At 46.0% G+C, this 15172-nt stretch overlaps 2 protein-coding genes across 17 annotated transcripts in view; both read right to left on the bottom strand.

Annotated features, from left to right (window-relative positions):
- Positions 1–7462: 7462 nt before the first annotated feature.
- Positions 7463–10381, bottom strand: Hax1 (HCLS1 associated protein X-1). The gene is made up of 7 exons (XM_042681689.1): positions 10240–10381; positions 9556–9809; positions 9192–9379; positions 8681–8732; positions 8429–8535; positions 8215–8305; positions 7463–7712 (listed from the first exon to the last, which is right to left on the bottom strand). Exons 1-7 carry the CDS (start codon positions 10296–10298, stop codon positions 7627–7629), a joined length of 837 nt encoding a protein of 278 aa, XP_042537623.1. The 5' UTR covers positions 10299–10381; the 3' UTR covers positions 7463–7626.
- A 459-nt stretch (positions 10382–10840) lies between these two features.
- Ubap2l (ubiquitin associated protein 2 like) overlaps positions 10841–15172 on the bottom strand; it is a 60721-nt gene continuing 56389 nt past the window's right edge. For 4 of the 16 annotated variants that reach the window (XM_042682115.1, XM_042682114.1, XM_042682116.1 and 1 more), the window contains 3 exons: positions 13687–13884; positions 13222–13272; positions 11799–12417 (listed from right to left, as the gene is read on the bottom strand). In XM_042682115.1, coding sequence (XP_042538049.1) covers positions 12322–12417; positions 13222–13272; positions 13687–13884 — 345 coding nt within the window. In that variant the 3' untranslated portion in view covers positions 11799–12321. Of the gene's footprint in view, positions 11766–11798; positions 12418–13221; positions 13273–13686; positions 13885–15172 lie in introns of those variants that run through there. The other 12 variants (XM_042682120.1, XM_042682127.1, XM_042682123.1 and 9 more) reach the window with 7 other exon arrangements.

Genomic DNA, 15172 nt, shown 5'->3' on the forward strand with positions numbered 1-15172 from the left:
GAGGTAGGTGGGTGCTCAGGTCAGTCTGGGCAGAGAGAGAGAGAATGGCCAGCTGTATGGCCAGAACTCTAGGGCTGGGAGGAGCTCAGGGCTGGGTGGAGCTGAGGACCAAAGGTAGGCATAATGCTAACAACTAGGTTCTCATCTACCCAGCTGATGCTTTTCAAGTTGTGTATGAAGCAGATGACAAGGATCTGCTCCAGAGTTATGGAGTCTGCCTTACAATTCTCCTTTTAGAGCTCATTGAAGCCAGTACGGCATTTTCCCCTTCCTCACATATTCTAGTCTCATAGGATCTGCTGGATCATCTCACTGCAAAGGACTTTCATGCTTTAGGCTCCATTCAAAGTTGACAATCAGGCCAGTCGTGAGCTTCTGTGCCCTGTTCCAGCCCTTAAACTTTTGAGCCACAGTATCACTGTCACTGTTATGGTTTTTGACTTCCACCACAGAATAAGAATTTCCAGGGCTGGGAATGTGGCTTAGTGGTTGAGTGCTTGCCTAGCATGCATGTAGCCCTGTGTTTGATTCCTCAGTACCACATACACAGAAAAAGCCGGAAGCGGCACTGTAGCTCAATTGGTAGAGTGCTAGCCTTAAGCAAAAGAAGCTTAGGGACAGTTGCCCAGGCCCTGAGTTCAACTCCAGACTGGCAAGAAAGAAGGAGGAGGAAGAGGAAGAGGAGGAGGAGGAGGAAGAGGAAGAGGAGGAGGAGGAGGAAGAGGAAGAGGAGGAGGAGGAGGAAGAGGAGGAGGAGGACGAGGAAGAAAGCCAAGCACCTGTGGCTCACCTGTAATCCTAGCTACTCAGGAGGCTGAGATCTGTAGATCGCAGTTCAAAGCCACCCTCAGCAGGAAAGTCCGTGAGACCAGAAATGGCTCTGTGGCTCAAGTGGTACAGCATAGCTTTGAGCTGAAGAGCTGAGGGACAGCACCCACCCCGAGTACAAGATCCATGACTGACTGATGATGACGATAATGAAGAAGAACTATTATTATTATTATTATTTCTGGGGCTGGGAATGTGGGCTAGTGGTAGAGTGCTTGCCTAACATTCATGAAGTCATGGGTTCCTCAATACTACAGAAAAGCTGGATGTGGCCTTGTGGCTCAAGGAGTAGAGTGATAGCCTTGAGCAAAAGAAGCTCAGGGACAGTGCATAGGCCCTGAGTTCAAGCCCCAGGACAGGCAAAAAAAAAAATTCTGAACAAGTCACTGTGGATCAGTGGGCTATGGGAGCAGCATGGAGTTATGAGAACAAAGCAGATAAAAAAAAAATGGCAGAGCTTTATTGAGCAGGCAAGCAGAAAAGTATAAAGATATCTTAACAGAATGTGGATGCCACCAGGGGTATTTATATGGTAAAGGCAGGGTCTGACTTAAAGTTATGCAGATAGGTGCTCATCTTTGCTCCTAATCACTGTTGGTTACACTTTTACCATTTGGGCTCAAGCTCTCTGAGACTGACCTATACTTTAATAAATGTGTGACCATTATGTTTGGGCATCTCTTTTAGGAAAGAATGCTTTCTGCCATATATCTTACAATTTGTGTTTATCCTTGAGACAGAATGCATGCTGCTACAAATGTTTATCCTTTGAGATAAGCAGTTTGGACCAGCAGGAGCCATTTTTCAAGTGTTTGCTTCTCCTGAACACATGTCTTTTTTTATTCTGACCTTTCTCAATGTTTAGAGCACATTAAATGCTTGGGGCCAGTAGGCAAGTTGCTCTTGCTCTTTGTTTTTCTTTCTTCTGTTAATACTGCAGCTTATGAAGGAGTTCAAGGGTTAAAACAAAGAAGATAGAGCTATGTTTCTTGTCTTTTTTTTGGTCCGGTTGTGGGGCCTGAACTCTGGGCCTGGGTGCTGTCCCTCAGCTCTTCAGCTCAAGGCTAGTGCTCTACCACTTGAGCCACAGTGCCACTTCCAGCTTTTTTTTTCTGCTTATGTGGTGTTGAGGAATCGAACCCAGGGCCTCAGGCATGCAAGGCAAGCGCTCTACCACTGAGCCACTTTGCCAGCCCCAGATTCGGATCTCTATGCCATCATAGACAGAAGTTCTATAGTTTTTTGTTTGTTTGTTTGTTTTTAATCGGTTGTGGAGCATGAACGCTGGGCTTGGGTGCGCTGTCCCTCAGCTCCTGGTGCTCTACTACTTGAGCAACAGCACCACTTATGGCTTTTTCTGCTTATGTGGTGCTGAGGAATTGAACCCAGGCCCTCATGCATGCAAGGCAAGCACTCTACTGAGCCACCTTCCCAGCTTCTGTCTACATCTATACTATGCAGTCCCACATTTTTTTTTTTTCTTGTCTTTCTTCCTTTTCTCTATTTCTCCTTTTATGGTGCTGGTAGAACTTGAACTATGGGCCTCTTGCTTTTTATTTTCTTAGTCATGGGGCTTGAACTCAGGGCCTGGGGCCTGTCTCTGAGATCTTTTGTTCAAGACTAGCTTTCTACCATTTGAACTACAGTGCCACTTCCAGTTTTCTGGTTATTAATTGGAAGTAAGAGTCTCAGGCCTAGGAATGTGGCTTAGTGGTAGAGCGCTTGTTTAGCATGCATTAAGCCCTGGGTTCGATTCCTCAGTACCACATAAACAGAAAAAGCTGAAAGTGGCACTGTGGCTCAAGTGGCCTTGAGCACAGAGAGGCTCAGGGACAGAACCCAGACCCTGAGTTCAAGCCCCAGGTCTGGAAAAAGAAAAAAAGTCTCACAGATTTTCCTGATTCTCAGATCTCAACCTCCTGAGTAGCTATGATGATAGGTGTGAGCCACCAGTGCCCAACTTGTTCTCTTTTATTTTTGCTCAAGGCTGGCATTCCACAACCTGAGCTCCCTTCCACTTCCACCTTTTTGCTGGTTATCTCTGAGTCTCACAGACTTGTCTTCCTGGGCTGGCTTCAAACCTTGATCCTCAGATCTGTCTTCTGAGTAGCTAGCCACTTTAGCCCAGCTCTGATCTCAGAGCCTTGTGCTTGCTTTGCAATTGTTCTACCACTTGAGCTAAGACACAGCCCTTTTTGTTTTGGCAGGCCTTTTTTGTTTTTCAAATAGGGTCTCAGTAATTTGCCTAAAATGACTTCAAACTTTTACTCCTCCCGCCCTGCCTCTGGAGTAGCTAGGATTATAAGCATGTACTGCCACCACACTAGCTTATTTTAATTTATTTTATTGTTATTATAATGGTGATGTACAGAGGGACTACAATTACATGATTAAGGTAATGAGTACATTTCCTTTCCTACAGGGTCTTCCGTTCCCTCTCTCCCTCCTCCCCAATAAAAACATAGCTTCTGGATCATCCTGACATGCAGTAGTCTGGATCATTTGTTCTATTTAAAATAGCAGCCATATCACAGAACCACCTTTCATTATTCTGAGGTGTGTGTGTGTGTGTGTGTGTGTGTGTGAGATATACTGGGATTTATTTTTTTTGGCAGTTGTGGGGCTTGAACTCAGGGGCTTGAAGCTGTCCCTGAGCCCTTTTGCTCAGAGCTAGTGCTCTACCACATTGAACCACAGCACCACTTTCAGTTTTTGAATGGTTTAATTGGAGATGAGTCTCACAAGGACTTTTTTGCTCGGGCTGGCTTTGAACCACAATCCTCAGATCTCAGCCTTCTGAGTAGCTATGATTTCAGGCAGGAGGCATCAGTACCCAGCTCAATACTAGGGTTTAAACTCAGAGCCTTGAACTTGCTCAGTAGGTATACTACTGTTGACCCATGTCTCCAGCCCTTTTGGCACTGGTTATTTTTGAGATAGGATCTGTCTTCCCACCCAGATGTGTACCTGACCTATGATCCATCTATTTCAGGCTTCCTATCATAATTGGTATGACAAGGGTGTTGCCACAATGGTGATTCTTCTTCTCAGCTCACTGGGCTGGCCTGGGACCACAATCTTCCCAATCTCAACCTTCCACATACTTAGGATGGCAGGTGTACATTACTGCACTCAGCTATCCTCTGACAAGGGGTCTCAAGAACCTTTCTGCCCAGGTTGACCTCTAACCTTCCAAGTAGCTGGGGTTACAGGGCATGAGCTTCCAATGCTGGCTTATATTCCATGTTTTTTAAAATTTTTATTTTTATTTTGTTGGTCTTAGGGCTTGAACTGTAGGCCTGGGTTCTGTCTCTGAGCATCTTTTGCTCAAGGCTAGCCCTCTACCACTGTGGCTCTGAGTCATAGTGCTACTTCCTGCTTTTTCAGGAAGACTTTCCTACCTGGGCTGCTTTGAACTGTGATGCTCAGATCTCAGCCTCTTGAGTTACTAGAATTACAGATATGAACCACCAGTGCCCAGCTCAATACTGGCACACTCCAAATTTGATAGTTAAACTGGGTTCACAATTCTAGATTGAAATTTTTCTATACATATTATTTTTGCCAGTCTCGGGGCTTGAACTCAAGGCCTGGGTGCTGTCCCTGAACTTCTTTTGCTCAACTAGCACTCTACCACTTGAGACACAGCACTACTTCCAGCTTTTTCTGTTTATGTGGTACTGAGGAATCAAACCCAGGGCTTTCATGCAAGCTAGGCAAGCACTTTACCACTAAGCCACATTCCCAGCACTGAAGCATTTCTCCATTGTCTTTTGCCTGCCTTTTCTTATTTTTTATTTTTCTTATTTTCTTATTTATTGCAAGCCAGGTCCCGGTGGCTCATGCCTGTAATCCTAGCTACTCAGGAGCTGTGATCTGAGGATCGCAGTTCAAAGCCAGCCCAGACAGGAAAGTCCATGAGACTATCTCTAATTAACCACCAGAAAACCGAAAGTGGCACCGTGGCTCAAATGGTAGAGCACTAGCCTTGAGCTAAAGAGCTGAGGGATAGTGCCCAGGCCTAGTTGAAGCCCTATGACTGACAAAAAAAATAAGGTGATGTACAGAGAGGTTACAGGTTTATTTCATTTTTTCTTTTTTAATATTTTTAATGTAAAAATACTGTACAGAGGGGTTACAGTTACATGAGCAAGGTAATGAGTACATTTCCTATCAAGCAGTTTACCTCCTCCTTTTGTCTTTTTTTTGGGGGGGGGGGCAGTCCTGGAGCTTTAACTCAGGGCCTGGGCACTATCCTTGAGCTTCTTTTACTCAAGGATAGCACATTTTGTTTTTTTTTTCCTGTTGTGGGCTTTGAACTCTGGGCTTGGGCACTGTCCCTGTGCTCTTCAGCTCAAGGCAACTTTCCTGCCTGGACTGGCTTTTTTTGTGTGTGTGTCCGGTCGTGGGGCTTGAACTCTGGGCCCTGAGCCCAGGCATGAGCCCACAGGCGCCTGGCAAGGCTAGTACTCTTACAACTTGAGCCACAGCACTACTTCTGGCTTTTTCTGCTTATGTGGTATTAAGGAATTGAAGCGAGGGCTTCATGCATGTTAGGCAAGCACTCTACCACTAAGTCACATTACCAGCCCAAGAGAGAAGTTAGTTTTTTCTGTTTGTGTGCTGGTTCTGGGGTTTGAACTCAGGGCCTGGGCACTCTCCCTGAGCCTCTTGTACTCAAGATCTTCAGGTTTTTTGTTTTTGCCAGTCCTGGGGCTTGAACTCAGGCCTGAGCTTCTTTTTGCTCAAGGCTAACGTTCTACCACTTGAGCCACAGAACAACTCTCAGCTTTTTCTGTGTATGTGGTACTGAGCGATCAAACCCAGGGTTTCATGTATGCTAGGCAAACATTCTATCACTAAGCCACATTCCCAGGCCCCCACTTTTTTTTTTTTTTGGTACGGTCGTGGGGCCTGAACTCTGGGCCTGGGCGCTGTCCCTCAGCTCTTCAGCTCAGGCTAGCACTCTACCACTTGAGCCACAGCGCCACTTCCGGCTTTTTTCTTTTTGCTTATGTGGTGCTGAGGAATCTGAACCCAGGGCCTCAGGCATGCAAGGCAAGTGCTCTACCACTGAGCCACCTTCCCAGCCCCCAGGTCTTTTTGTTTTTGGTCATGGGGCTTGAACTCTGGGCCTGGACGCTGTTCCTGAGCTCTTCAGCTCAAGGCTAGGGCTTTACCACTTAAGCCACAGTGCTATTTCCAGTTTTCTGGTGTTACTTGGAGATAAGAGCCTCACTGCCCAGGGTGGCTTTAAACCTCGATCTTCAGATCTCAGCCTTCTGAGTAGCTAGGATTACAGGCATGAGCCACCTGTGCCAGCATGAGATAGGATCTCTTAAGACCAAGGTTGGTTCTGAACTCCTGGGCTTAATTTTTTTTTTTTTTTTTTTCTTTTTTTTTCTTTTTTTGCTTATGTGGTGCTGAGGAATCGAACCCAGGGCCTCATGCATGCAAGGCAAGCGCTCTACCACTGAGCCACCTTCCCAGCCCTCCTGGGCTTAATTTAACAATGCATGCCTTAGGCATGCACTGTTTTTAAGGCTGAATAATATTCTCATGTATATATGCCACATTTTTTTTCTTTGGATACTTAGTTGATTCAGTCTTGGTTATGTGCAATGTTGTCATGAACATGAGAACAGAAGTATCTCTTCAGCATAATAATAATTTCATTTTCTTTTTTTCCTACATGCTAACTGGGCCTGAACTCAAGGCCTGGATGCTGTCCCTGAGATTTTTCACTCAAGGGTAGCACTGTACTACTTTGACCCACAGCTCCACTTCCATTTTTCTGGTGGTTAGTTGGAGTTGTACAGACTTTCCTGCCTGGGTTGGTTCTGAACTCAGATCTCAGCTTCCTGAATAGCTAGGATTATAGATGTGAACAACCAATGCCTGGCTTTTTCTTTTTTATGCTGGCCCTGGGACTTGAACTCAGGGCGTGGGCCATGTCCCTGAGCTTTGTTTGCTCAAGGCTAGTACTCTATCACTTTGAGCTACAGCTCAAATGGTTTTTAGGTGGTTAGATAAGAGTTTCAAGGACTTTCTTGCCTGGTCACCTGAATAGCTAGAATTATAGGCCCAGTTTATTTCAGCTTTGTGGTGGTTAATTGGATATAAGAATCTCACAGACTTTCCTGCCCAACCCGGCTTTAAACCAGGATTACAGGCTTGGAACTTACAGGGCTCATTCTCTCTTTTTATTTTTTAAAAAATTTTTTGGCGTACGGTCATGGGGCCTGAACTCTGGGCCTGGGCGCTGTCCCTCAGCTCTTCAGCTCAAGGCTAGCACTCTACCACTTGAGCCACAGCACCACTTCGGCTTTTTTCTTTTTGCTTATGTGGTGCTGAGGAATCGAACCCAGGGCCTCATGCATGCAAGGCAAGCACTCTACCACTGAGCCACCTTCCCAGCCCCTCTCTCTTTTTAAATTGGATGTATCTTCCAAAAAACATTGAAACTAATTCTATCATTTTTCTATTAGTACCTGACATTTATTTATTTATTTATTGCTAAATCAGGTTTTGGAAACACATTAACAGACAAATAAGGAGATAGCTTCAAGTTAAGACAGTATGGGAAACCCTAAATGGTTCTGGAAAGTGAAACAGCCTGGACAAAACCAAGACCTTTAGCATAAATAAAGGTTTTATTGGTCAGTTTGGGTGAATGACAGACTGACATACCCCCAACCTACTGTTGTACACACTCCGGCCCTTAAGGTGACAGAAACAGCTAAACTTATTGACAGTGGGCAGTGAAAAGGATATGAAGGCTTCTGAAGGTTAACAAAGCTAACGGGGCCCGAACCAACGTCCTAGAAATAAATCAAGGATGGAAAAGGCATCATCTAAGGCTGGAGGTCTTGGTGATTCTGGATCTAAGGAGAAAATCATACAAAGAGATAGACTAAATGATAACTGGGAAGAGGCAAACAGAGAAATACTAGTTAAGGCTAAAGAGGGTTTTTTTTGGTTGGTCATGGGGCTTGAACTCTGGGCCTGGCACTGTCCCTCTTGAGCTCTTCAGCTCAAGGCAAGTGCTCTACAACTTGAGCCATAGCATCACTTCCGGTTGTCTGGTGGTGAACTGGAGATAAGAGTCTCATAGACTTTCCTGCCTGGACTGGCTTTGAACTGTGATCCTCAGATCTCAGCCTCCAGAGTAGATAGGATTACAGGAGTGAGCCACCAGCGCCCAGCTGATTCATATTCTTTTTTTTTTTAATAGTTTAATTTTTTTTTATTGTGAAAATACCATACAGAGGGGTTACAATTACATGGGCAAGGTAATGAGTACATTTGTTATAAAGCATTGTTGCCTCCTCCTTTGTTTCCCCTTCCCATCCTCCCCTCCTTCCCCCATTCATAGTCTTAACTTACCAACTCTAAGGCTGCCATCTGCTTCTTGGTGAGTTATTGTGGTCTCCCTCCGACCCTCACTGTCCACTATAGTCCGGTGCTCTTCCACTTTCTGTAAGAAGCCCCAAACACATTCTTAATATAACTTAGAGATATGTTAAGGGTTTCTTTACACACGTCCCTCTTTGCAAGGCATTCCTTAGCTGCTTCACTCTATTCCTTTCTCCCAACTCACCCCATCTGGTTTTGTGATCTTGGTCACAGAGATACTCTTGAAGTAGGACTTGGGCTGAGGCTGCAGAACAGGACCAAGACCTTCCTGGGAAACCTGGGAATCAAGATCTAGAAAGGCAGAGATGCAGAACCAAAAGAGAATGTCATAGGGGAACAAAATGGAATACAGCAAGAAGGAACTTTAGGAAGAACAGACAGACAGAACTCCAGAATAACAAGGGATAGTCAATGCTCCCTCTCCTTGTAGACTCACCATTGTCCTCTCTGGCTCTAGGATGGGGAGTCACAGGCCACATATCATCGAACTGTAGAAGAAGCCATACATAGTAGATGAAAAGACACCTTCCAGACTGAAACCTGAAGGGTTACATACCCCAAAATACTCCAAAGTTCCAGAACCCTTTTTCCCCAGAAGTAATTCCATTTAGGATAGCCTTATTACCAATTCTTCCCTCTTGGTTGTTTCAAATGCCCCTTTAACCAAGAAGCTTTCCTGAACCTTGTCTGTCCTCCCCCCAATAATCCTGCCTTATATCTAAGAATCATCTCCACCTGAAGAAATCCTATTTTTCTCCAAAGCAGCTTACTATAGAAAACCGGTTTGAAAGTATAGGGCAATGAAGGAGCACTGGCCTAGCAATGCATGAGGCCTTGAGTTCTATTCTATCCCCACAGCACAATTTGAAAGATAAGATGTGGTAGAATTGATTCTAGCCATTGTTCATTAGTGGTCTCTCACTTTATGCCCAGATTTAAGTACTCACCCTATGAAAAGGTCTCGGGGACCCCCAGTCTGGTGCTGGTTTGGAGGTTTCAGTTCTTGTATCACTCTCCAAGACCCCCCCAAAGGTCTTAGGCTGATGACTATCTGGGTATTTAAGCATTGAGTCCCGAAGCGTCTGCCCCTCCCGCAGTCTCTCACCAGCTGTCTCTGATTCAGGACCTGGAAGTTCTGCAAAAAGGCGGCACATCGATGCTGGGGTGGGAAAGGACTTGGGCCCTTTAAATCTCCTTGAAATCGTCAGTCTTGTCAACACTTTCCATCCCCTAACTACTCCCTGCAAGCTCTTTACTTCACCCACCAACCTATTAGCAAACATGAGTTCTCCCTCAGGGAAATCCACACACCAGGAGGGCGGGAAGGCAAGGTCCAGGCTCCCATCTCGCCGAAGATGCTATTGAAATCGCGAACGAGTTCATCGAAGCCGAAGTTATCATAGAAACGTATCCCTCCTCTTGGGCTGAAGCTGAAGCCAAATTCCTCTGGGGACTGAGAACCACCAAAACTCGAGCTCCCAGGACCCCATGTGGCTCCTTCTTCCTCGTCCTCATCATCCTCATCTTCATCTCGAGTCATCCCTCCAAAAAAGGGATCCCTGTGGCTGAGGGTGGAGGCAGGTAAGGCACCAAGACTTCAGCCCCACTTATGGCATAGAATCAACGCAACATGGGACTAGAGTAGGTGGCCTGGGAAGCTGGGGTGAATGTTGGAGGAACAGTGCGGTGTCCCCCCGCCCCTTCCATACTTCCCGCGGGCCTGCTCACCAGCTCCCTGTCCTCCTCCTCAGATCCCCATTAACTTCCCCGCCCAGGTCCCTGTTGCATCACCCAACACTGGTGAAAAAGGTGTAAGGCGCCGTTTCTCCTACCAACGGCCGCCATGGTTACGGTTGCGTGGTGACTACTCAATGTGGTGACTTTCGTCCTCTCCTCCAGAGTGGGAGCAGAGGAAGTTTTCCCCCAAAATACGAGGATGGGGGCCAAGCTTTCTCCAGAACACCCTTCCCTTGTCCAGCCCAGAACTACTCTCACCTCCGAAGTCCAGAAAAGCCGAAAAAGCCCCGGAAGAGGTCGAACAAGCTCATTCCCATGGCGGGCGCCGGACCCTTGAGACCCTCCCGCAGCCCATTCGCACGCAAACACAGCCGAGATACGCCACCGGAAATTGTGAGGCGTCCGCCAGCACTGTCGGAAAGCAAGCGCGGGGGCGCGGCATTATCGTAAAGCAGCCGCAAGGCGAACGAGCGAGGGAGGCGGGGCTGACCGGATGGAAAAGCTTGGTCGTTCCCCCTGCCCTGCGCTCTCCTGCGAGGTATCGGCCGGGCTCTCGCCGGCGGTTCACCTCCCTCTGTGTTTTTAGCCCAGCCGATCTGCTCGACAGGCGCTTCGGGTGGAGACCAGACGATTTCGCCAGAAGGCAGCCCTCACCTTACCAACAGACCTGTTTGAAACCCCTTTTACCCCACCGGCAGCCCCCGGGACGATGCCACAGGCCGCTACCCTCTAGACTTCTAGACGTTTGTTTTCTCCAGATTAACGTGGGTAACTTCAAATGTTAGATGGACTGAGTCTAACTAAAGCTCCTTCAAATACAAATTCAGAAGCACAGAATAAAGACAAGGGAACGCATGAATTCATTATTAGCTACTACGGAGTCATGACCATAAAGGATTCTTTAATATTTCCAAACAGGCTCCATAACCAGCAAGATAAAAAAATTATAAAAGCTTTATAAGTCAAGCAGGGATGTTACTCAAGCGTCCTAGAAAGGAACAAAGAATGTGAGGCTGTAAGATTTCCTCCTTCCAGCAAGTGTGATGGAATGTCTATAATCAACTACGGGGAAAGGAGGGTCTCCAGAGGCAGCCATATGGCCAGATCCCATTCTTAAAAATGACTTAGAAGGGGATGTGGCTCAAGCAGTTAGGGTGCCAGTCTACCAAGCCTAAGGTTCAAACCTAGTGCTGACTAAATCCCTTTTAATACTGATTTTCAAAGCCTCTCTTTGTACCCCATCCCAAACCCCATGTCTTGCCCTAGACTCTAATGCCTTTGCATGGGATTAGGTATATTTAAGCCACAGAAAAGTACTCAAGAAGCAAATATTTAGTATACTAGTGTCAGGAAGGACCCCAAATTTGTTTTGTCAGCCAACTGCAAATATTGCCCTCGAGTTCTTAGTTTTATTTGTCTGGAACCATCAAAGCCATACGTATGTATTTCAACTCCATAAAGCCATTTCCTTGAAATGTTTCTCAATTCTTCCACAATCCTCCCCCTTCCCATCCAATTTTCTATCCCTTCCCTTTATGGCCTTAACTTGCTGTAGATGTGGCAGTTTCTGGAGGCAATGAAGATTTGTGGTGATTCTTTCCAGTTGCACAGGTTGTGAAATTCTTAGGGGTGAAAGGAATCCCTTCACTAGCACATTAAGGTCAGAGGAGTTCTGAAAGGGCAAAGATTTCATTTTATTCCACTGCCTTCGGGACCTATTAGAGGCCCAGTTCGTACGGTAATACTTATTCACCAAGCTGGTCATCGACGAGACTGAGGATATCCTAGACGGAGCAAGAATGGGCAGAGGCTGAAGGTAGAGTTTTTGTTTTATATATACAAGACACATTAATCCATTAAATTTGAAGACACAGTACAAAAAAAAAACACTTCAACTAATTCATCTGACAATGCTGTTCATATTCATGACGCCATTTTTTGTTGTTTTGTTTTCCTAATAATAAAGGAGGAGACTTAGGGCTGTTGGGCTGATATATATTTCGGGGTCCCCCTCCCCACCTCACCCATACACCACCAGGGTGAACAGGAAGAAGGAAGGTCAGGGCCCATAGCAAAGTTTCATAATCTTGAATGCAAGGGGAGAGTAGGAAGAGGAAAAGGAAGGAAAAAAAAAAGAGAAAATACAAATCCTATAATACATACAACAGGGTGGGGATGGTATGGGAATGGGACAGACATGAAGCAGAGGCGTGGGGTGGGCCGCTGGGTGGGAGGCTGAAGAATCCCCCCACATTCCTTTCTCTCTTTGATGCTGTTTCCATAGTTTCCAGGCTGAGAAGCCCTCTCAGAAGATGGGACCGGGAGAAGAGGGCCAGGGCCTCAGTTGGCCCCCCAGCTGTAGCTGTTGTAGGCAGACTTGTTGGTCTGGGGCTTCTGCGGGATGGAGCTGGTCTGGCTACGTTGCCCGCTGCCCGTCTGCAGGGAATGGGAGGATGATGGGGAGGAAAAAGGTGTCTAGTTAGTGGGACCAATCTGTAACATCTTTAGGTGGAAATGTGCAAACTGTCTTGCTTTCTTATTCCCCTTACTTCAGACCTATATGAAATTAACTTCTGAACCATAGAAAATTGGACTCGATAGCTAGTAGAGCTCCTCTCTACAAGAACATAGTTAATGTTTAAACAGGGGAAAATGAAAAGAGGATAAGATATTTTTGCATTCTATCTTCTCTACCCCTCCCACTCATTCCACCCCTGGTCTGGAAAAAAAAAACAACAACCCACAACTGAGAATTATGGCCTCTTGGAGGTGAGTGATCACAAGGTGATTTTCATTGATCTCCATGAATGCCTCAATTTAGAAAGCCATCTTTGAAAGGAAAAAAAAAAGCCCTCATTCTAGCTCTCCAGCCACCTGTGATGGAGCTCTTGAGCAGACTCTTGCACCACCCTGCAGATCTACCCACCACCAACATCTGTGAGCCCAATTCAGGCAAAGCAAAAGAGAAGAGTCTGATGCTTCAAGCTCCAGATGCTGCCCCAAGAATCTTTTTCTGGTAACCCAGTGTTTTCCAGAGCTAAGGAAGGGGAAAGATAAAGAGGGTGTTGAGGAGGGGAGGAAGAAAGAGGATGGGGAGGCCAGAGAGCTCAGCAAAGTGTTTGTGTTTGTGTATCCTGTTTTGTGACCACTTAATCTTTTCTCTTCAAGTTTTCTGAGGCTGTGGAGGTGAAATGGGGACTAAAAAGGAGTGGGTTCAAGCATATCATTCAGTTTCATTACCTGCTCCTCCTGCTGGCGCTGGCAACAGAGAATCATCTGCAAATATGGTAGCTGAGGCAGAACCAGGATATATGGAAAATAAAGGGACAAACTTTGACAATAGAACTCCACCATTAGAAGGGAAAGCTACAATGTCAGGGAAGAGGGAAGGCTGGGAGAGGTAAAGGGAAGGTGTGACCCAGGTCTGATGGGATGAGGACAACTGTGCCATGGGAGGAGGTGGAGGAGAAAGGCATCAAAGGAACTGAGCAAAAAAGGTTTTAATCTGGCCCATTCTCTGACATTTCCCTTGCTGGCTGCTCATGTTATGTGCGCTTGTGTCTGTATGTGTCGTGTGCCCCTGGCTGGCACTGGGGAGGATTGGGTGAAGGTGGTGGTAAGGAAGGGTAAGAAAAGGAAAGGGGAGGTAGTTTTAAGGGATAGGAAGGAAGAGGAAGGGAAAGGAGAGAGGGGGAGGGCTGTTACCTGGCCATCCTGCTGCAGGTGATGATGAAGGATCTGGGAATGCGGCTGCTGATGGGGGGTCAGAATGTGCATAAAGGGGGCAGGTGGGTAGGCAGCAGCTGTGGCCGGATTTATGGGCCCTCCACTTCCTAGGGCTGAAGGCAAGTTGAAGGAGGCAGCGGGAGTACCGGAATGAAATCCTTGTTTCTCAAAGGACTGCTATCCAAGCAAAGAGTAAATAAAAGGGATCAACAAAGGAAATCCGGGTACTTCTAAGCCCAAAGTTCCCTACCCTCAGAAGGAACAGTGCACTTGAAGTTAAGATATTCAAATCGCCAGTTCTACCTCTGTGCATTAATACATCATGATTGTAGGCAAAATATGGTCTCTTAAGCCTAAGTTTCCTCACTTAAAAAAAAAAAAGGACACTACTGACCTTTCAATTATAAGGATCAAAAAGGAGGATGAACATGAAAGAACTCCTTAAAATCTAATGCTATATATGAATATATAGAAATGTGTGAACTCCTCTTAGCCTTCCTGCCCCAGTAGTTGGGTAGAAATTAGAATTCAGATAGTTCAAAGGAAATGAATAGGGTTTAGCATGGTGGCCCAAGATTAAGAAGGCCAGCCCAGGCAAAATGTTAAGACTCAAGTCTCAAAAAAAAAAAAAAAAAGGCCACAAAGGGTGGTGATACTTGGGAAGTGAAAGGAGGACTATGGTTAAGGTCTGCCTAGGAAAAGCTCTGAGAACCTACCTGGAAAACATGAGAAAGCAAAAGACCAGTAAGGTCTTGCCTATGAACTCCCTCCACGTTCCTAATACTTCACAACAAACTTATTTATGCTAACTGGGGAATAAACATTAAGAATTACACCCAGCGCTGGTGGCTCACACCTGTAATCCTTGCTATCAGGAGGCTGAGATCTGAGGATCATAGTTCGAAGCCTGCCAGGGAAGGAAGTCTATGAGACTCTGGTTAACTACCAGAAAACTGAAGTGGTGCTGTGGCTCAAGTGGTAGAGCACTGGCCTTGAGCTGAAGAGCTCAAGGACAGCACCTAGGCCCAGAGTTCAAGCCCCATAACTGACCAAAAAAAAAAAAAAGTGAATAACGCAGTAACAATGTCTCATTTTCTTTTCCCACCACCAGCTTTTTGTCATGGGTTTACTCACAAAGAATGGAATGAACCAGTTTCTTTTTATTTTCTGCATTTGTTCCCTTGGAAAGTGAGGAGAGGTTGGAATTGGATAGGTAAAAGGGTCGAGACAGTCGCCCAGTGACAAGTTTCAAGTTACAGGACTCACCTACCTGTTATGTTTCTCATTTTTTTTCTGTGAGCTAAATTTAAACTCCTAGAGAAGCTAGTCTACAGATCATTCATTTAGAAAAGTTAGACTGGGTTTCTGACCTCTCCAACTGTTCTTGCCCACTTTTTTTTTTTGCCTTGCTAGCCCTGGGCACTCAGGGCCTGGGCACTGTACTGCGCTTCTATTGCTCAAGGCT

Source organism: Dipodomys spectabilis, unplaced genomic scaffold, assembly GCF_019054845.1.
Source record: "Dipodomys spectabilis isolate Male_0828 unplaced genomic scaffold, ASM1905484v1 ptg000069l, whole genome shotgun sequence".
In the NCBI taxonomy this organism is placed as follows: domain Eukaryota; kingdom Metazoa; phylum Chordata; class Mammalia; order Rodentia; family Heteromyidae; genus Dipodomys; species Dipodomys spectabilis.

Coding starts and splice junctions, on each gene's coding strand:
- Hax1 (XM_042681689.1), bottom strand. CDS start 10,298: ATGGGAATGAGCTTGTTCGACCTCTTCCGGGGCTTTTTCGGCTTTTCT. Junction 8,733..9,191: donor CCCCGAGACCTTTTCATAGG/GTGAGTACTTAA, acceptor CTTCTTCTACAG/TTCGATGATATGTGGCCTGT. Junction 8,306..8,428: donor AGATCACAAAACCAGATGGG/GTGAGTTGGGAG, acceptor GGCTTCTTACAG/AAAGTGGAAGAGCACCGGAC.